Source organism: Stegostoma tigrinum, chromosome 7 (genome assembly GCF_030684315.1).
Source record: "Stegostoma tigrinum isolate sSteTig4 chromosome 7, sSteTig4.hap1, whole genome shotgun sequence".
Lineage (NCBI taxonomy): Eukaryota > Metazoa > Chordata > Chondrichthyes > Orectolobiformes > Stegostomatidae > Stegostoma > Stegostoma tigrinum.
The window spans coordinates 9,160,692-9,183,561 of record NC_081360.1 but is presented as its reverse complement, the minus strand read 5'-3'; the positions used below and the strand labels follow the sequence as shown (position 1 = coordinate 9,183,561).

General features: G+C 43.0%; 1 protein-coding gene across 6 annotated transcripts in view; it reads left to right on the top strand.

Moving 5' to 3' along the window:
- LOC125454104 (receptor tyrosine-protein kinase erbB-4-like) overlaps window positions 1-22,870 on the top strand; it is an 873,837-nt gene that overhangs the window by 600,721 nt on the left and 250,246 nt on the right. For all 6 annotated transcript variants that reach the window (XM_048534471.2, XM_048534470.2, XM_048534469.2 and 3 more), the window contains exons 10-13: window positions 2,735-2,808; window positions 4,372-4,462; window positions 8,482-8,681; window positions 13,239-13,371. In XM_048534471.2, coding sequence (XP_048390428.1) covers window positions 2,735-2,808; window positions 4,372-4,462; window positions 8,482-8,681; window positions 13,239-13,371 — 498 coding nt within the window. The remainder of the gene's footprint in view (window positions 1-2,734; window positions 2,809-4,371; window positions 4,463-8,481; window positions 8,682-13,238; window positions 13,372-22,870) is intronic.

Here is a 22,870-nt window from a genome sequence, read left to right as displayed (position 1 = left end):
GGTTTTGGGATGCAGTGCGTGGAGTGGAGGAGCTGGGCTGGTTGTGTGGTGCAGTGGGGGCAGGGGACGAACTGGGCTGGTTTAGGGATGCAGTTGGGGAAGGGGAGATTTTGAAACTGGTGAAGTCCACATTGATACCGTTAGGCTGCAGGGTTCCCAGGCGGAATATGAGTTGCTGTTCCTGCAACCTTCGGGTGGCATCATTGTGGCACTGCAGGAGGCCCATGATGGACATGTCATCTAAAGAATGGGAGGGGGAGTGGAAATGGTTTGCGACTGGGAGGTGCAGTTGTTTGTTGCGAACTGAGCGGAGGTGTTCTGCAAAGCGGTCTCCAAGCCTCCGCTTGGTTTCCCCAGTGTAGAGGAAGCCACACCGGGTACAGTGGATGCAGTATACCACATTGGCAGATGTGCAGGTGAACCTCTGCTTAATGTGGAATGTCATCTTGGGGCCTGGGATAGGGGTGAGCGGAGAGGTGTGGGGGCAAGTGTAGCATTTCCTGCGGTTGCAGGGGAAGGTGCCAGGTGTGGTGGGGTTGGAGGGCAGTGTGGAGCGAACAAGGGAGTCATGGAGAGAGTGGTCTCTCCGGAAAGCAGACAGGGGTGGGGATGGAAAAATGTCTTGGGTGGTGGGGTCGGATTGTAGATGGCGGAAGTGTCGGAGGATGATGCGTTGTATCTGGAGGTTGGTGGGGTGGTGTGTGAGAATGAGGGGGATCCTCTTTGGGCGGTTGTGGCGGGGGCGGGGTGTGAGAGACGTGTTGCGGGAAATACGGGAGACGCGGTCGAGGGCGTTCTCGATCACTGTGGGGGGAAAGTCGCGGTCCTTGAAGAATTTGGACATCTGGGATGTGCGGAAGTGGAATGTCTTGTCGTGGGAGCAGATGCGGCGGAGGCGGAGGAATTGGGAATAGGGGATGGAATTTTTGCAGGAGGGTGGGTGGGAGGAGGTGTCCGTCGGACCTGTCCGTCTTCCCTGGACTGACCTATCCCCTCCCTACCTATACTCTCTCCACCTATCTTCTTTTCTCTCCATCTTCGGTCCGCCTCCCCCTCTCTCCCTATTTATTCCAGAACCCTCACCCCATCCCCCTCTCTGATGAAGGATCTAGGCCCAAAACGTCAGCTTTTGTGCTCCTGAGATGCTGCTTGGCCTGCTGTGTTCATCCAGTCTCACATTTTGTTGTGTTGGCATGAATGTAGTACAGCTCTCTCTACTCTATTAAACAGAAAGTCAGAAAACAAGTTAAAGAGCATCTGCTGGGGCACTACAACAAAAAGAAAAGCTCTGATTAACAGTTTAGTGGATTATTTAACAAAACAGAAATTTAGTAAATTAAAATAACATTTTATGGGCTGATGATGCACCCCAGCCCGCGTCATGCTCACCAATTTCTGATGACCTCTATTATACCGGTGAGCACCCCTTGATCCCTCTTCAGAAATACCCAAATGCAGCTAATTGTTTCTATCCGCTGAGCTCTCCTGAACCCACACTGACTAATGCCAATTGAAAAGCCAATCAAAAGATCTGTCTATGGACAGAGGTTGCCCTGAAGGCACTGAGGAAGCCCTAATTCCTCTAAGTGTAGTAAATCCAAAAGTAACAATGTTTAGAAAACTACAGACAGATCCTCGTGTGTCCCCCTTTTTTAAAATATATCCATTTTTTTCTGATTCTCAGCCTCCACTCCAAAATAAGATAAAGGATGTGTTTTTTTGCACTGTGTTCTGTAACCCCCTTTTCCAAGATTTCAGCATTCTTGTATTCTTACAACTCTGTCCTCTTAACCATCTGCCAAATTCTTTATCCTTGCTGTCGGCTTTAGTATGTGCAGTCATACGCCCCAAAACTGTGGAGTTCCTTCTCCCTATCTCTCTCCCTCTCTATCTATTTCTCCAAGCCCCTTCCCACCTTGAAGAAGCTTTAAAACCCATTATTTTGTCATGCTTTTGTCCACCTGTCCAAAAATCTCCTCCAAGGTTAGTGTCAATCTTTATTTGATCACTCTTTGGTGGCCTGCTTTGGGATGTCCTACTTTGTGAAAGGTGTGATATAAATGCAAAATGTTAAATCCCAAAGGGGTCTTACTGACACCTCAGGCTATGTGGCAGCCTTGTCGCACTGAAATTTTTGCCTGCTGTTTAACTCACAGCCTTCTGAACCAGAAGTGCTGAGAGCTGAGCCAAGGCTGACACACATGCACATTACGTGAATTTGTGCTTTCACTGGAGAGATTCACCTGTCAAGCTGATTTCGAAAATTCAGAGCTAGAAGGCAAATTTATTTTTGTGCCAAAGTTCCAGATATATATCTCTGGCATGAGAAGGTCAATGTTAAGCGTACCTTTTGGAAATTCATGTATGAAGGTTAATGACCTTTACACAGCAAGAAACATGTTCGTTGCATACATGTTTTGTTTCAATACTGGAGAAGCAACATCAAGTATACCCTTGAGTCACTCGCCCATTTTCCATGCACTTATAGTCTAATTCTTTGTTTTCACATGTTGAAGCTTATACTGAAGACTGTTTTTGAGCTGTCAACATTTTTGGTCATATGGCTTTCTAGAAAGCACTATTGATGCTTGTTTATATTTAAACCACACCAAACAAATAATTAAGCAACGTGCGAGAGATGTGTCCATGCTGTGAAGGTGCTATGTGATTGCAAACTGCTGTTAGTGGTTTTTGAGACAACTGTTCAACAGAGCTGGCTTTTCTTTCTTTCCAGTGACCCCTATCATAATATTGCTGCGTTGGATCCAGAAAAGCTGAATGTCTTCCGTACAGTCCGAGAGATAACAGGTAGTGAAATCAGGGCAAGTTTCTTCTGCTCTTCCATCTAAATAATTAACATCTTACTTTACAGTCTTTCAAAAGCAATTTGTGTCACAATGAATCTCCTATTACTAGAAGGAAAGAATTACCTTTTCATTGGTGATCTCACAGTTCATCTCACCCTGCCTCACAATCTTATTGCTGTGTTTAATTCAGCCTATCAGTGCCAACCACTTCTAAGTCCTTCTGCAGTAACTCTTTCTACTAGGGCAAAAGTAAATATTGTTCGGCATTCCTTTTTTCACCTAAATTCCTACATATTTCACTTCATGTCCCTTGATATTTGAATCTTTCATCTTGCCTTTGCTTTTAATTGTGGGTTATGATCAGTCATACTCTGAATCGGATTTTTTATTTCAATTTCTTTCAACATAAAGCTAATGCTCACAGGAAGAACCCTGTCTGAGGGATATTCTCTGGCAGTAGCTCTCAAAGTGTACTTTACAAACCACCAAAGTACAACCCACTAATGTACAACACAGGAACCAAGTCCACATAAAAGAACAGACGAGGACACCTACCCCAACTATAATCATGACGCTACACAACAGACTGATTGCCACTTGCAAGTTGTTGTGAGTGTGAAAACCATAATGGAGTTTCATAAGCCATGTTTATGTTACTGTTACCACACCCAGATCTTGCAGCTCAGCGGATAATGTCCGTTCCTCAGAATGGGGTGCTGCAGGTTCAGGTACCACATGAAGCCTAACATGAGACTAATGTTCTCCAGCTTGGAACCTGATTTGATATCTCATCAAAAACAGCCCCTGTTCTTCCCCTTCTGATGAGCTTTTTGTGGCAGTGTGGGTGGTCCACGGGTCTCTGTAGAGAAAATGTTTACGAATCACTGTGTTGTAACTGCCATTGAAGGCAGAGAAACAGAGGGCAATGGGGAAAGTAAAGGGGTTGGGACTAATTGGGCGGATTTTACACAGAACAAGCACAACTCTGTGAGCTGAGCAAGTTCCTTATGTGCTGTATCATTCCATGGCCTATGACTATTTTCTCCACTTCAGTAACTGCATGGGAAATCATTTCGTTTTATTTATTTTCTTAAGAACACCATTACATGAATATGGAGGATACAGTCAGAATGCAATTTGACACACCAGTCAGCCTACATGGCAGTGCAAATGAACTGGAACTTACTTTTTCCAACTCCTGCTACAGAAGTGTTTTTTTGTGGCACATATTCATGGAGGATATTATTATTCACTTACCCATTTATATTTCAAGACATCTTTCGCACCACTGAATGGTGTGAAGTTGCAGTGTAACCAAGTATTCACTGACTTCTATTCCTTTACCATTTCAGCTCTGTATTATAACCAGGATAGCTTTAAGACCAAGTATTTACAAGCAGTGATAGTTGGGAATGGGCAGTCTTGGAAGAGTAAAACTTTCGTTGGTACTATACAGACTACTTAAGTATTAGATTGGACCCTCTTCTGAACAACCCCTGTATTAACTACAACAGAATTCTCAGAGTCTTTGATTTTGTTTATTGGGAATTTTTACTTTCTCTAGGTTTTTTGAATATTCAGTCCTGGCCAAGGAATATGACGGACTTCAACGTGTTTGCTAACCTGGTGACAATAGGTGGTCGAAGTCTTTACAGGTAAGCTGGGCCACCAATAATCATTATTTATATGCAACCTGTTTTGTTCATGAAAGCACTGGGCTAGTGGTTACAGTTCTGGATTAGGAATCCAGAGGCATGCTCAAATCCCACCTTGGCTCATTGTGAAGTTGAATTCAATAAATGTAGTCATCTGTGGTAGACGAGTATGAAAGCTGTGTGATTGTCATTAAAAAAAGGACACTTGTCATTCCGACCCAAAGGTGATCCAGCTCTTTACTATTCAGCGTACGCAGGACAACTAGAGCTGAGTAACAAGTGCTGCCTTGCTGATGTTGCACCATATCCTAACAAAAAAAACCTGTAAAAGCTCTCAGAGCTATTATTAAGTAGAGCTATTTCCTGTTTAGCTATTTACTGTTGTCTCTCTTCACACCCCACATGTAGCAACCCCACATCATGCTTATTGCATAATTATATGAGACATATTAGTAATAATTTTAACCAAGTTAGAAGCTGAACATTCATGTCCTAGTCCCAGCAACTCCAACATAAAATCTAGGCTGAGATTCCGATCCTGCACTTTGTGGTGTGTTATCTTTAAACTGAATTGTTCAACTGAGACCCAGTCTGCCCTGTCATCCGAACATAAAAATTCCATAGCTGCACTTGAAGAGCAGGAAGGTTCTCCTGGGAGTTACTGGATGGAACCTGTCCCAGCATGAACGTCACAAATACAGATTGTCGTATTGATCTTCTTGGACCTTGCAGGGTCAAAACTCGGTTACCTACACCTCATTAGCCATAAAGCCAGTTTGTGTCATATAGAGAGCATAGAAGGTATTATTTTACGAGTTGTTTATTTTGCAAATCTTCCCCCCCTTCCCCCACCTACCCTACCCGCCACAATCAGCATCAGCATTCCCAGTTATAATGTAGTGTGGACCTTCCTCACAAATGCATCGACACTACACTTGAGTCCAGAGCTGAGAATGTTAAGGGGGCCACAAACCATTGTGGTTTGTGATAGACTAATTTCCAGATGAGCAAACAAAGCTGAGCCACAGTGAATGCTGAATCATTTTGCTTTAAGGGGTGCTCCAAGAGCATCAATTTTACAATGACCCCTCCTTTACACTCTATTTTTCAATTCCAATGAAACTTTGGGGTTAATCCTGGTAAGTTCTTTCACACTGGGACAGCTGTTGCCCGAGTCAGCCATTACATGATTATTGTAACATTTAGTGATTTCTCAGGCTCATGGACCTCAGGAAATCATCCATGGGTTGAAAGGAGTAAACGCAGAGGGAGTAAATCGAGGCTTATTTGAATGGTTTTCAACTCAAATAATGTTGGAAGAAAAGAAGACATGTATGGGGAGGAAGGAGCAGTGGGAGGGTGGTGGTCTTGGGTTCCACATTTGTAATTTTCTAGGGAAGAATGAGTTAGAGTCAAATGTGGTACAGTGGCCCTTAATCTCGGTCAAAGTGCAGTTGTTGGGGGCAAAGCCCACATTGGTTGTACATTTTGCACCATGGGAAAAATAAGATCCTGAAACTCAAGGGAAACAAACTGTAGTATGGCAATAAAATAGAGGACAATTTTCTAACAATTTAAAGGCTAATGGATCAATAAAAACAATAAAATTTTAATGCTCGTGCAAACCTGCTGACAGCTTATCTATTCAGAATCTCAATGTCTGTGCTTAACAATAGAAATTGTCTATGTAAATGTGTCATGGTGTAATTACAATCTCTTGCTGATGGAGGCACTCATTCTGGTGAGCAATATCACAAAGGGTCAACTGGTCATCTGTTGTAATTATGTGCATGCCTCAGGACAAATTACAGAGCTAAATAAAAATCCTGCAGTCCCATTCATTTACAGCTAGCTGGGAGTGTGAACACTAGCCGATAAATGCCCAATGTTTAAAAGAATATTTTAAGCCACGCCTTCCCAAACCCCTCAAAATACTGAAATTACTCTGTGTAATATTAGGCTTTGAACATTCCAAACATTTTTTAAAATTTAATGGGTTAACTGTGGAGAGGAGAATTACAAAGATGCGCGTTAACATTTGTCAGGCAAGGCCCTAAAATTGTGATTCCTGGGCAACGCTAATCATTTGAAGACGAGGAGAAGAATACTGACAGGCTTTCCATATGTTACCTTTCATTTTCAGCTTTTCTTAATGGAAGGATACCTGTAAGCTATCAGGATCAGGCAAAGCAATAAACAAACCTTTAGCTCCAAGGGATCACTTGACAGTCGTATTCTAAAGGTTCCATGTCATTCTGCCAGTTGCTTCGAGCAGCTAATTACAAGTTAGTAAGCTGGCCAGCAGAATGAGCTCATTACATTGCCCCAACACACATCCACCCTGTAGAACTCCGTCTGATGTCAAACTGACATGCTGCCTTTTGGAAATGCCCTAAGCTGTTACACGCTGTTAAAATAATGATGCAGACAGCCGCTGACGAGGTGGGATGGGATGGCTGCAAGCTTCCACGCAATATGTATTTTCTTTTGCAATTCAGATAATTACAGTACTTGCTTTAATTGCAGGGCTTTTTTAGCATTTCTCAAAGGAATACAGGCAAGATCACACCATGTACATCCAGCTTTGCGTCTCAATTATTCACCATGGGCTTGTAGATCCTGTGGTTACATACAATCAATGTCACATGTACTGGTAGGAGTGAAATGCTTTCTCTTGACAGGACTTCCTACCACAACCATATTTCTTCAAACAAAACGAAAACAAAAGAATACACACCAATACTATGTTACTTCAGGCAGCGGCTCCCAAGTTGCAAGACCCCCTCTAAGTCACACATCATCTCAACTTTGTACAATATTGCCATTCCTTCAAAGTGGTTGGGTCCTGAAATGGGCCACCTGACATCACCATATGAGTAACTGCACCAGATGGATTGCATCAGTTCAAAAAGAAGCTCCTGCACTGATTTCTCCAACTAATTAAGGTTGGGCAATAACTGATGGCCTTTCCAGTAATGTGCACATCATGAAAATAAATAAGACTAAATAAGGGTTGATGATGATCATTTCTGGGATCTGGATTCAAAATAATTCAAGACACGTGGAATGGAAAACGTCTCGAGTGTAAGGTTTATGTGTGAAATCACTATTACTGACACTTGATTAAGTGTTTGAGGATATGTGAAAGTGTGGAAGAGGGTATAGTTTTGTTAGGTGCCTGGGTGTTAAAGATGCCCCAGAGTTATGGTGGATTGGAACACTCAGCCATCCAGGTGCTGTCACACTGACATAGATAATTTCGGAGACTGGAGCTGAGAGACTTTGGGGCAAAGCAAGCATCAGCTGATGCTGACACTGACAGCTCAAAACGTATGGTGTTGCATTAAAATTTCTCACATTGAAAAAGGACCATGTTTGCAACAAAGGGGAAACGGAGGTTGAGATATTATGGTTCAAACAGAATTTCTGCCGACAGCAGACTGATTTTCTGAAGGTATGCCAATTTGGACTCTAGCCAGTGACATCGAAGCCAAGACACTTGCTTTGTGGATCTAGTTTTTTTTGACTACTCAGTCTTACAGCTTCTTTGGTATACCACTCCATCTATCTTACTTGTTTATTTTTAAAATGAACCCACTGCCAGTTAACCCAGTTAACAAATTAAAGCAATTTACTGCTCACCAGGCTCAGTGCAACAATGAGACAATTAAAGGGAGGGTAGGAAGTGAGAGATGGGGTGAAATTACAATGGAGTTAGGGGAGGGAAAGAATGAATCCCAGTTCCCGTGGTGCCCACTTCTATACGCTTTTTTAGAATCAACCCAGTCAATTAACCCCCAATAACCTGCTTCACGAGTTGCTTCGTTAATGGGCATTCAGCTGGACCTACTGGCTGCATCGACTGAGCAGTTGTGGGCAAAAGAAAGTAAAGTGCCCTCAGCACTCTCTGATAGGCATCACCTTCTTCTGAAATTGCCAGTCACAATTTGGGAGGTGGTGTAACATGTGACTGCTGTGTGTTCTAATGCACAAGGTGTATGTTTTCTCCCCTTGTACAGTGGGATCTCACTACTGATTCTGAAGCAACAGTGGATAACGTCGCTTCACTTCCAGTCCTTGGTGGAAATCAGCGCAGGCAATGTGTATGTGTCCGACAACCCCAACCTGTGCTATTATCACACAGTCAACTGGACCGTGCTCTTCAGAACCAGTTTGCAGAAACCGGTTATAAAGAACAACAGAAATTCACAGAATTGCAGTAAGTAACACGGCTCAGGGAAAAAGCATTTGGAGCAAATAGTTTCAACAGAACCAACTCAAATGAAAATTTACAGAATTGGGAGCAAATATAACTGTTACACCCTGTCTAATTTTAATAATTGCAGAGTAATATTGGGTGAGGTATGATACTGATACTGAGGTTTCTGGCCTTTGAGATATGTTAAAGTTAATCCTGCTGTTTTTCTGCTTTATCATTTTACTTTGTTGTATATTACATCTTCCAAATATCTTTTGATGGTTTATAAAAATACAGGGTTGAGGGTTATGAGCATTGCAGCTTAAAAGAGGTTTGTCCTGGAAAAGGAGTGAGAAATGAGGACACGAGCACATTTCCATTCCCACAGTGGGATCTGGTGCAGCAACCAGTTGGACAACAATACATAAAAACCAAAAGAACTGTGAATGCTGTAAATCAGGAACAAAAGCCAACTTGCTGGACAAATGCAGCAGGCCTGGCTGCAGAACAGACCCTTCTGAGGAAAGGTCACTGGACCCAAAACGTTAACTCTGTTTCCTCCTTCACAGATGCTGCTAGACTTGCTTAGCTTTTCCAGCAACTTTGTTTGTGTTGACAACAGTCAATGTTTGTAGCTCATGTAGAATCCGTGGAAAGAAACAATATTGATGGGTGGAATCTTCTAAACCTAGCTGCTGTCTCGTGCACTGTGCTCAAAAGCCCATTCTCACTCTTACAAGGAAAGTACTGGCTGGATCTCATACCAATCAAACACTGAACAGGGCACCAGTGAAGAGGGCCTTCCTGCTGCCAGTGTCCAAACCGGCTGGAGCTGTTGACCAATGAGAGATCGTCAATGTTGGCATTCAGCCCTCCCATGGCACAGGTACAAACCCTGCTCCCTGTCCACCCTTCCTCCCAGTGTCCCAGGACCAAGGGGTGATCTAAGGTCAAAGGAGCAGTCTTTGCAGTTATTATGGTGAGAGAGAAGCCCAAACTCTGATCAGACTCTCAGCGGTTCTTCTTCTTGACCTGCTCCGTGGCTGTGCCATGAGGGCCTTTCCTTCTGACTGACACATGGCCCACACAGGTTTACCTATCAGCTGAGCCACTTGTCAGTTGTCCCACCAGGAGCTGAGAAACTTTGCCCCTGAAGAGAAGATTCTTTGAGGTGGTCTTTAACCAGCCAGTTAAGGATATTTAAGTGGAGGTGAGTTTAGGCATGTCATCCTGGTCCTTCTCGTCTGGAACATTCTAGTGCGTGGACGAGAAGGTGATGGTTACCAGGCCTGACTGCTGCTCACTTCAATTTTCCGGACCTCCTGTGGGCCCAGAAGATTCAGCCCAACACTCATCCAGATGAACTGTGAACTCCATCCCATCCTCAGTAGATGCTGTCCGAATAGCTGAATATTTCCAGCACTTTATATGTTTTTTTTCAACCCTCCAGCATCTGCAGAATTACACTCTTATGGAATGTGGAGCTGGTTGGCAACAGATATTGTGTGGACAGTCTTGGATTTTGATGGTGTTGGCTGAGCAAAATCTGGCCACGTTAGAGCTTTGGCTTAACAGTGGGCAATAGACCTCATTGGGCAGCATAGTGGCTCAGTAGTTTGCACTGCTGCTTCCAGGGACCAGGGTTTGATTCCACCCTCAGGCGACTGTCTGTGTGGAGTTTGCACTTCCTCCCTGTGTCTGTGTGGGTTTTTCCGCGTGCTCCAGTTTCTTCCTACAGTCCAAAGATGTGCGGACTAGGTGGAGTGCCCATAGTTTTCAGGGATGTGTAGTTTAGAGGGATGGGTCTGGGTGTGATGCTGTGAGTGTTGATGTGGACTTGGGCTGAAGGGCCTGTTTTCACACTATAGGGATTATATGATTATAACTTTAAATTATTAAATGGCCAGTCAAACAGAGACACATTAGGCATGAGCAGTGCCATTGTTTGCAGCTGGAATACTTTGTTTGTGATTAACAGGCTTGAAATGGTCTATTTCTATAGAAGTTACTGCTGCACTCAGATTTTTATTATTTTCATGGATCATGAAGCAAGAGGAAATTGATGTCAAGAATGTATTTTACTCCTTCATGCATTTATGAAAAGTAAACCAGTTTGTTGGTTAGCTGTTGTGCACTTTTTATCCATTTATTGGGAAGTTAAGAGATTCCGCATGAAGTTGCATGTGGAGCTCAATGTGCCCCTGGTAACAATGCTCTTTCATGGACAGTAATGTTCACTCTAGGTCATGGGGAATGTGTGTATCTCTTGCAGGAGTGACATAGTCACTGAATACAAACATGTAGTCCTTGTGTAAAACAGCCAAATTAGTAACAGCATACTTGGTAAATTTAATTGACATCTTGTTTATCTTGTGACTTGATGTTTGGGGCTAATATATTATCATGGATAGAGGATTGACCAACTCATGGAAGATGGAAATTTGAGATAACAGTGTTTTCAGGATGAAGATCTGTAAATAGTGGTGTGCCGCTGGAGTCAGTGTTGGGGTCACAGTTATTTACAGTAAACATTCATGGCTTGGATGAGGGAATTGAATGCATTATAGCCAGGTTTGTGGCTGACACAAACACTGGTGGGAAGACAAGTGGTGAGGATGACACAGAAGCTGCAGGTGGATAAAAATTTGGCAGATGAAATACAATACTGGGAAATATGAGGTAGTACATTTTGGATGGAAGACTAGAGGAGCAGAATATTATTTAAATGGAGCAAGACTGCAGGAAGTTACAACACAGACAGGTTGGATGTCAATCTATAAATACTTCCAATCTGCTTATGCCAGGCAGTAAACCTGGTGAGCCAGAACCATATGTTGCTGCAGTGTACAGCCTCCCTACATTAGAAGACTCCATTTGCAAGTTATTTTCAAAAGCAAGTGTCAGTTTTAGAACATAGAACATAGAACATTACAGCACAGTACAGGCCCTTTGGCCCTCGATGTTGTGCTGACCTGTCAAACCAATCTGAAGCCCATCTAACCTACACTATTCCATGTACGTCCATATGCTTGTCCAATGACGACTTAAATGTACTTAAAGTTGGTGAATCTACTACCGTTGCAGGCAAAGCGTTCCATTCCCTTACTACTCTCTGAGTAAAGAAACTACCTCTGACATCTGTCCTATATATTTCACCCCTCAATTTAAAGCTATACCTCCTCGTGCTCGCCGTCACCATCCTAGGAAAAAGGCTCTCCCTATCTACCCTATCTAACCCTCTGATTATCTTATATGTCTCAATTAAGTCACCTGTCAACCTTCTTCTCTCTAACGAAAACAGCCTCAAGTCCCTCAGCCTTTCCTCGTAAGACCTTCCCTCCATACCAGGCAACATCCTAATAAATCTGCTCTGCACCCTTTCCAAAGCTTCCACATCCTTGCAATGCGGTGACCAGAACTGTACGCAATACTCCAAGTGCAGTCGCACCAGAGTTTTGTACAGCTGCAGCATAACCTCATGTTTCCGGAACTCGATCCCTCTATTAATAAAAGCTAAAACACTGTATGCCTTCTTAACAACCCATCCCTTTGTTTAAAGGGATGACCACACACAACAGGAGACCCACCTTTGCAGCTGAAGTAGAATAGAATATAATTGGTGATTATATTTCTGTGCAATGCACTGACATATCTTTAATCAGCACAGAAACAGGCCATTCAAACTAATTAATCTGCCAAGGTTGTTGTCCTGTTTTATCTTCCTTATCTCAATAAATCATTCTGCACCCTCTTTCCTCATCAACTAATTTTATTTCAGAAATGTAAGTTTTTTTGTTTCATCCACTTTCTCATTTTTTTGTCTCTGAGTAAAGGTGTTTTTCTTTTAACAATTGGCTTTATAAATGACAATCTAATATTTATAGCCTGTCATCAAAACAAAACACTGCAGATTCTGGAAATGTGAAATAAAATTTCAGCCATTCTGGACCTGAAACTGTTTCTGTCCCCTCAGATGCTGCCAGATCTGCTGAATTTCTCCAGCACTTATTTTGTACATTTCGTCCTCAGTTTTGGCTCCTCCCACACTTGGGAAGCATTCTCCTCCCTTCTGAAAAAAACAGTGCAAACCATGGACTGCAGGCATTCTGTCCTTGCATATAGTGGTGCTGCCCGAGTGCTTCTGTGGCAGTGGGTCATGAGAGTGGGTGTATTGGGTAAAGGATGGCTGGAGCATGGGGCAAGTCATGTGATGAAACCTCCAGAGATACATTCAATCAGAGTTGGCAACTCTAAGTCCACACCTTCTGTATATTGGAAATAGAATGGATCTTTACCATTAATGCAGTTGAAGTATGGTAGAAGGCACGGCATGTCTTTCTTTTGTTGAAGTGGCCCTAGGCAGGTCACATAATCTTGTGATGCAGTGTTAGTTGCCCAGTCTCTTGACCAGGAGTCCCAGGTGCAAGTCCCACATGCTTCAGAGGTGTGTAACAAAATCTCTGAACAGTTGATAAGAAAAAATATGTAATTCTTTGCTTACTGGTGATTAAATAGTTGGCTGTCATGACTGGTGTAACTAGGCAGATTTACTGAGTGAGATTTTTGTTACTTTCACAGCCTCTGACAGGATGATGTGTGACCCTTTGTGCTCCGATGATGGGTGCTGGGGTCCAGGCCCAAACCAGTGCCTGTCTTGCAGATTCTTCCGTAGAGGCAGGACTTGCATCGAATCTTGCAACCTGTACGAAGGGTAAGTCTGAAAAAACACACGCACAATTTTTCTGATCCAGTTGTTCAGTTCATCGAGCTAGCATGTAACTGAAAAATTCAAAAGAAAGGACTTGTATTTGTTTGAAGAACTCAGTAACAACTTGTAATGGTACAAATAGTTGTAATAAACTACCCCAAGGCACTTCACAGATCCTTCATGAAACAAGCTATGACACTGGGCCACATAAAATCAGATGACCAAAGCCTTGATGAACAAGTGAGTTTTTAACAAGTATCTGAAAGGGGGAATTTAACTGATAATTTAGAGAAAGGATGCCAGAGTTTTCAATTTATACAGTGATTGACACAGCCATCAATGGTGGAGCAATTAAACTCATGGGTTCTTGCAAATCTAGATTTAAAGCAATGCTGAGGTCTTACAGTATGGTAGAGCTTGAGGAGATTCACAGATAAAGGAATAATGAGAATTTTAAGACTGAGTTGTTGTTTAATTGGAAACCAATGTAGTGGGGCAAGCCCAATGGAAGAGAATTGGAGCATGTTAGAATTCAGGCATCAGAATAGTTAGCACAAAAAAGGAGTGCCAGATGTGACCCTGTTTATCAGGAACATAAATTCTGAGGAAACTTTCCGAGATAAGGTTTGTTGACTTTGGGAACCAAAAGAAATGAGCTGATTGATATTTGCAAAATTGCAAAGGAGATTTACACAAATTGATGAAGGTTAACACCTTTTTGGTCAGGTTTAGGATACAGATGTCAGAGTTTTGGATGATCTCTAGATATCAGAATGTGGGAAGTTGCCTGGGAGTGAGTTAATACATTCACATCTAGATGAAACAAAGACATGAATGTGGATTTCAGCAGCTGTAGAGCTGATGTGTTTGCAAAGAGCATGATATTGTGGAGGTGCCTTGTTGCACTTACTGCGATGGCAAGAGCTCTCAGACAATGCTGTGTCCCACAGTGATGTTCAGCCTCCTGAGCTAGTTGAACACTCCTTATTTTGTCTTTACAAAAGATGCTGATAATACCAGGCAAAGGATGTGTTCCACACCTGACTCGTTGATAACAGTTATTGTAAAATAGCAATATCATTTCCCGGCTGGAAGAATGGGACCATTTCGTTAGACCTTTGCTGGAATATTGTGAACAATTGTGGGAGCCACATTGCAGTGAAGACGGGAATGCACTTGTCAGAGTGCAGAAGCAATTTACAGGAATTGTTCCAGGAATGAGGAACTTCACTTAGGAGAATAGATTGAAGAAGTTGGGATTGTTCTACTTGGAGAGACGGTTGAGAAGAGATTTGAGAGAGGTTTGCAAAATCATGAGTGGGCTGGATAGAGTAGATAAGGAAAATATTTTCCCACACACTAAAGGAATAAGAACGAGAGGGTATAAATTTAAAGTGATGTCCTAAAAAAGCAAGGGTGATGTGAGAGAAACTTTTTGACTTAACATGTCGTTAGAGCATGGAATACAGAGCCTGGAGATGTGGTGAGGCAGTTTCAGTTGAGGCATTCAAGAAGGCATTGGATAATTATTTGGATAAGAATGATGTGCAGGGATATGGGGAAAAGACAGGAGATGGCACTAGGGGATAGAAACAGTACAGGCATGATAGAGTGAACAACCTTTTTCTGCACCGTAACAATTCTGTGATCCTGGTAGACAGCAGTTCCTGGAAAATGATAGTGCCTGGATTTGAAGAAATGCAGTCATTCTTAGCATGTCATAGTCCTGCGACCTCTTCTGCTGAGTACATTTATATGCAGTTGGCACTCAACTCAAGGAATCATATAGTAGAAAATGTATGGGTTATTGGTGCTCTGAGAGTGCCATTAGAAGATACAGCAAGGGAAAGGTTAGAATAATAGCAGACTCGAGTTTTGAATGACTGGGTGAGTGAAAGTGGCCTTACATTTTCCACTTCCTGTTGCTGTGGAATTTAAAGGAAACATTAAAAAATTGGAAATTTTTCCACTGTCTGTGGCAGAAATACAAAATAGCTATAGAATTAATTTTTAAATCTTGGGCGAATAAAAGTAGCATCCCTGCTGCCAGTGCTGGGGAAAGGAGTCCACATTTCACTGAAGAGCAGAAAAGCCAGACAGGAGAGATGTTGAGGTCTTTGAAAACACATTTTGAACACATTGCTGTTATTTATGAATGGCATTTTTTCAACTTCAGAACTCATTGGGAGAAGAAGACTGTTGATCAATGAATAACCATACTGGTACATCTAGCTGAATGCAGTAAGTTTGGATAACTGAAGAATGATCTTGTCAGAGATAGGATTAGTTTAGGCATAAGATATCCTGCTGTAAGAGCACACCTGTTGAGAGAGGAGAAACTTACTTTCAAGAAAGATAATGAAGTGTTCAGAAACTTGAGTTTGTAAATCATCAGCTTGGTTGCATTAATAGGAAACAGAAAAGATTTTACATTGTATGAAGAGACATTCCAGGCTGAATGAGAACAACAGATTGAGAAAAGAAAGGAATATTTGCTAACAAGCCAGCTGAATGATCAAGGGCAGAGATTGAACATAAATATCACAAGAGAAAAGGGGCGTGTGCAGAACAAGGAAAGTGGGGCTCTCACTGCAAGAAGTGGAATCACTTTGCATGCAGGTGTTTAGCTAGTAAGGTGCCAAAGTAGAGTTTATAAAGATGTCAGCCAGTGAGTCTGCAAAATCATTTAACACCGTACAAACATGTTGGCATTGTCTAATCCGGGTTGGAGGGCATGGGTGGGGGTGTAGAGGGGCTGGTGACAAATAGTTTGTGACTGTTCAGATGGCGACTAAAGCAGACATCATGTCAAAGTGAAGTGTCAGATGGATACCAGTGCTTCATGCCACATTATCAAGCTTCACATAATTTCAAAGTCTTTCAAGATAGTGATTCAAAATGGAAACCCTCAAAGGTAAGGTTGAGACTACATGGTAGATCATTCCTTATGCCAAGAGGACAACTGAAGCTGGGAGCTCAATGCAATGGGTAGAATGAAGATGTTGAGTTCCTAATAGTAAATATTTAGCAAAATTGAGCTTTCATCAACTGAAGCAACTCTAAGACTTAGACATAGAATTCTAAACATGACCAAAGGAATTTTCTAAAGAAGGGTACTGAACCGAAACATCAACTTTCCTGCTTCTGTGATGCCACTTGGCCTGCTGTACTTCTCCAGCTTCACGCTGTATTATTTATGACTCCAGTATCGGCAGTTCTACAATCTCCGAAGAAATCTGAAGTTCTTTGCAGGCCACAAAACCATCCGGTGCTGAAGAGATCCTAAAATATTTTGAAGATGTTTTACCAGGTCGCAGAATGTTGTCCTGGTGAATATCATGTCAAAGTAGATGAGAGTAAGAAACTGACCCAGCGTCTGGTGTGGAGAGTTCCAGCTGTCTTCAAGTCAGCTTGAGAGACAGGAGAGAGGAGCTAGGAATGACAACACCTACAGACCAGATTATCAGAAAGGCAGTGGTGAAGATATCTGGAAAGCTGAGAGCATCCATGGACCCAAATGATCACAGTAAAAGTTTGAAGAGATCTCACTGCCCCATGTCAACCATGGAAGGAAATGTTGCCTCAACTTGCTAAGGCAACGGACTTCATTAGAAATTGATGTGAAGGATGGTTACTGGCAAATGGAGTTATTTTCTAGGTAGTTTTCTAACTACACTCTAGATGCTATTTGGATGTTGCAGCTGGTTGTGTATGCTGTTTGGCATTTCCACAGCTTGAGAAGAGTATCAACACAACGAGCATGAGATAGTCGGTGACTTCCATAAGTTGCAGCAATAGTGGATGGATGATCTGCTAGCGCATAGATTTGGAGACACAGCCATGGAAGAAACCATTGCTGATCATGATCAGAATCTGATACGACTGCCAGAGAAGTCTCGCAATATGAGCAAGTAAAAAATGTGATTGCAAATCCCTGAAGTCAAGTACGTTGATCTTGTACTGACCTCAGAGGACTTCATCTTGAACCTGACATGGTGGGAGCTATAACAGTGATCAACAATGTGAAGGCAGTCTCGTGTTTTGTTGGATTCCTGAACTATCAGGCATATTTCTTTTCTAATTTGTCATCAGAATACAATGGAAGCTTGCTTCTAGGATCTGCTGGAGCCCAGAACACACAGAATTTTCACATTTGACTTTGAAGTCAAACTGCTGTGGTGCTACAACGTCAGTGAAGAAGTTACTTTGCACTGTGATGCCAACTTTATGTGGCAAGACCAATTAGTTATATTTACATCCAAGGAACAAATGCAAACAGAACAACATTACACTCAGATTAAGAAAAGATCCTGGTGATTGTCCTGTATTGTGAACAGTTTAATTGATACCAGTTTGAGAGGGACAAAGTGACAGTGATGTCATTTCACAACAATTTTTTTCTCAAACTGCTTCTATCAGCTTCCAAGTGTCTGCCAAGAATGTTACTACATATAGAGATAGCATCTGGACATGACATACAAGTGGGAAACAGATGTACATTGAGGACATACTGTTGAGAACAGTGCACTGTATGAAGAAAGCTGAGTGAAATAACTCCACAGAAGCTGGTATCTCATCACCAAGTCACCTTTTATTTACATGTGAAGAGTTTTTGACATTGATTTAGTTCCCTCAGAGTCAGCTCTGAAAGTGAACAGAATCTCTGACACTCCTGTTTATATCGATCAGCCAGGACTCCCTGATTGGACCAGATTAACAGCCCCAGTCGGTTCCTTCCGACCATATGTATTGGGTAAATTGCATAACATGGAACTGCAGATGATAGTGCATGTTACTTTTTTACTAGAAGGGGATGTTTGGAGAGGTGTAACCAGCTAGCTTGCTATAGTTATGTGACATGTATTTCTGCTGTCAGTGTCCTTGTGAGAAGTTTGTGGCAACCATTAAACACCAATGACTTCAAACACTTGGTGACTAGGAAATGTGACCCTTGTGCTGCTTGGAAGAGTGAAATGTAAAGACATTTGTACATTTACTGCAGAGATCCCACACTGCTTTTGGATCTTGAGTGGCCTAGTGTACCTGTTTAATCCCCTTTTAACCCTTTAATTACTATATCCTCTTTAATTCCCTACTCATGTATTGGAGAAGCTGGAAACATTGTCAGCACTGGGTAACACCTCCTTAAGCTCCTTGAGTTGCTTGCTAAGGTACCTGTCAATCCCCACCTGCGATTTCGAAATTTCTTTCAGTAAAACCAAACTGTTGCTGGGTGTAACGCAGCTGTCGTGTTCGTCAATACTAACTTCTGCCAGCACAGTAGCTAGTCCTTGCCCGGTTTCTCAGATACTTCTCACCTCGTTCCACCTCCATGGTCTTGCCATCTGTAATCAGCAAAGCTTTGGAAGCCACCTTTGTGCCTGCTGCCTATCATTGCCACTGGTGCCAGGCAGGCAGCCACCTCCTCCAAAAGGCACTGAGAGCTACTTTATTTGGCGTTGGGCTCACATTCCTGGAGACTTAGACCATTTACATTTGAAATTAAATTCACAAGAGCTACACAGCTCAAGTATGGATTCATCCTAGAGTCCGGATCCCAACCCTGCATTGAACAGAGATAGTAGGAACTGCAGATGCTGGACAATCTGAGATAACAAGGCATAGAGCTGGACGAACCCAGCAGGCCAAGCAGCAGCAGAGGAGCAGGAAGGTTGACATTTCAGTCTTAGACCCTTCATCCTGCTCCCAATCAAAGTTTGCAACAAGGTAATTGTTTCACACTTTTGTTTTGTTTTGCCTAAATGAGGCTTGTTCAATTTGATAAAATGTCACATCTTTGATTCTCGTTAAAGTCTGGATAGGTTGTTTACAATTAAGAACCACTAATTGCGCAAGGAAAACGATGGAATTAATTTGAGAGAGATGAATTTAGAAGTACTGTATGCATTTCCCTTGGTAGGAGTAAAAATATAACAATTTTTATTTGTTATGGAAAAACAGCTGTGATTTCAGACAATGGTATATTGTCTTTAATTAAAGCAGCTTGCTTACAATGTAATACTTTCTTATTAAATATCATTTGGCGCTGCTTTATAAACTCTGTAATTTAATTTGTTTCAAAAATGCTTTTGGATACTTTGGGAACTAGTGACATTATCTCCTGACATCTCACTGCATTTCCAGCTGTTTATCCAATTCATTAAAATACAAGCCCCAGTGTAATTCTGTTGATCCAAATTACTCTATTGGGTCCTCAATATTTTTGGGAAGGGGCCAATCAGCACTCTGTAACCAATGTCATACATGAATGGAGAAAGACTCCTCTTATTACTGGTCAGTACAGATCAATCATCTGTTTGAAGGTGGTGTTGAAAGGCTGTGCTGAAGGTATGTACTTGAGGTTAAAGTGCGCCTTGATGCTATAAGAAAATGATCCATCAGCAATTGATATGACAATGACCCCAAATAGTCCCAGCAACAAAAAGGAAATGATTTTCAATTCTAGGGTAACTTGAAGTTGGCATAATTTCCAAGTTTCAATGCCCAGCCACGCTGTCAAAGCCTCGTCAAAGAGGATGGTAGTTGATGGGAAATGTTCATCCTGGAGACCAGTTACTAGTGGTGTACCGCAAGGGTCAGTGTTGGGTCCACTGCTGTTTGTCATTTTTATAAATGACCTGGATGAGGGCGTAGAAGGATGGGTTAGTAAATTTGCAGACGACACTAAGGTCGGTGGAGTTGTGGATAGTGACGAAGGATGCTGTAGGTTGCAGAGAGACATAGATAAGCTGCAGAGCTGGGCTGAGAGGTGGCAAATGGAGTTTTATGCAGACAAGTGTGAGGTGGTGCACTTTGGTAGGAGTAACCGGAAGGCAAAGTACAGGGTTAATGGTAAGATTCTTCGCAGTGTAGATGAGCAGAGAGAACTCGGTGTCCATGTACGCAGATCCTTGAAAGTTGCCACCCGGGTTGACAGGGCTGTTAAGAAGGCGTACAGTGTTTTAGCTTTTATTAATAGAGGGATCGAGTTCCGGAACCAAGAGGTTATGGTGAAGTTGTACAAAACTCTGGTGCGGCCGCACTTGGAGTATTGTGTACAGTTCTGGTCACTGCATTATAAGAAAGATGTGGAAGCTTTGGAAAGGGTGCAGAGGAGATTTACTAGGATGTTGCCTGGTATGGAGGGAAGGTCTTATGAGGAAAGGCTGAGGGACTTGAGGCTGTTTTCATTAGAGAGAAGATGGTTGAGAGGTGACTTAATTGAAACATATAAAATAATCAGTTGGTTAGATAGGGTGGATAGGGAGAGGCTTTTTCCTAGGATGGGGATGGCGATGACGAGGGGGCATAGCTTTAAATTGAGGGGTGAAAGATATAGGACAGATGTCAGAGGTAGTTTCTTTACTCAGAGAGTGGTAAGGGAATGGAACGCTTTGCCTGCAACGGTAGTAGATTCACCAACTTTATGTACATTTAAGTCGTCATTGGACAAGCATATGGACGTACATGGAATAGTGTAGGTTAGATGGGCTTCAGATCGGAATGACAGGTCAGCACAACATCGAGGGCCGAAGGGCCTGTACTGTGCTGTAATGTTCTATGTTCTATGAACACGCTGGTGGATCTGGGTTACTAAAAATTGCCAGGAGGGGGAGCTGTCTTTTGAACATGAGTGGCAAAGGCAGGTGGCAGCCATCAGTGCTCCTGCCTTGCAGAGAAACGGAAGCAGCATCTGGAAGGTGACAGCAGCCTCAATGTGCCCAGAAATGACCAAAACAGCCAGGTTTTTAAATGTATTCTTGCCTTCGATCTAAGAAGTTTGCTGGGCCATTTCACAGGGGAGTTGAGAGGGGAGTTCATGGTACAGCTACATTGTCGTGGCTCTGGAGTCACATATAGGTAAGGACAGCAAATTTCCTTCCCTAAAGGGAAGAGGAATGTAAAATTGTAAGTCGTGTCTGAGGCAGATTTATTGGACCCAGGCCCCATTTAGAGATTGAGCAGAGTACAGAAGGACAGATCTCAATGCTGGATTTGCATCTGGCAATGGGTAATTGTGGCCAGCCTATGCTAGTTGCTCCTTCCCATTCCTAGAGTATCTCATCTTTAGACTTGTTTGCTTCTCACCAAGGACTGAAGGTGAAATCATAAAATCTTACAGTACAGGAAATACAGTACATTGGCCTGTCGTTCCTCCATCAGTTGTTTGATAGAAGAATCTAGTCATTCCTAGTTCTGTGAACATCTGCTTGATGTGGAAAGTCTTCTTGGGGCCTGGGATGGGGGTGAGGGATGAGGTGTGGGGGCAGGTGTAGCACTTCCTGCGGTTGCAGGGAGAAGTGCCAGATCTGGTGGGGCTGGAAGGGAGTGTGGAGTGGACAAGGGAGTCACAGAAAGAGTAGTCCCTTTGGAAAGCAGACAAGAGTGGGGACGTAAAAATGTCTTTGGTGGTGGGGTCGGATTGCGGATGGCGGAAGTGTCAGAGGATGATGCATTGGATCCGGAAATTGGTGCGGTGGTACATGAGGGTGAGGGGGATTTTTTTTTGTTGTTATTGCTGGGAAAGGGTGTGAGGGATGAGTTGCAGGAAATGCAGGAGACACAGTTGAGGGCATTCTCGATGACTGCGGGGGTGATATTGTGGTCCTTGAAAAACGAGGACATCTGAGATGTACGGGAGTGGAATGCCTCATCCTGGGAGCAGATGTGGCAGAGGCGAAGGAATTGGGAATAGGGGATGGCATTTTTACAGTAGAGTGGAAGGGAGGAGGTGTATACAAGGTAGCTGTGGGAGTCGGTGGGCTTGAAATGGATATCATTTTCTAGGTGGTTGCCCGATATGGAGACAGAGAGGTCCAGGAAGGTGAGAGAGGTGTTAGAGATGGTTCAGGTGAACTTAAGGTTGGGGTGGAAGATTTTGGTGAAGTGGCTGAAATGTTCGAGGTCTTCGTGGGAGCACGAGGCGGTGCCGATACAGTCATCTATGTAACAGAGGAAGAAGTGGGGTTTAGGGCCTGTGTAGGTACGGAGGAGGGATCACCTGGACCATCTCTAACATCTCTCTTGTCTTCCTGGGCCTCTCTGTCTCCATCTCGGGCAACCACCGATATCCATCTCAAGCCCACGGATTCCCACAGCTACCGAGAATACTTCTCCTCCCACCCACCTTCCTGCAAAAATGCCATTTCCTCTTCCCAATTCCTTTGCTTCTGCTGCATCTGCTCCCAGGATGAGGCATTCCACTCCCGTACATCTCAGATGTCCTCGTTTTTCAAGGACCACGATATCACCCCCGCAGTCATCGAGAATGTCCTCAACTGTGTCTCCTGCATTTCCCACAACTCATTCCTCACACCCTGTCCCCGCAATAACAAACAGAAAAGAATCCCCCTAGTCCTCACATACCACCCCACCAACCTCCGGATCCAACACATCATCCTCTGACACTTCCACCATCTGCAATCCGACACCACCACCAAAGGCATTTTCTGTCCCCACCCTTGTCTGCTTTCCGGAAGGACCACTCTCTCCATGACTCCCT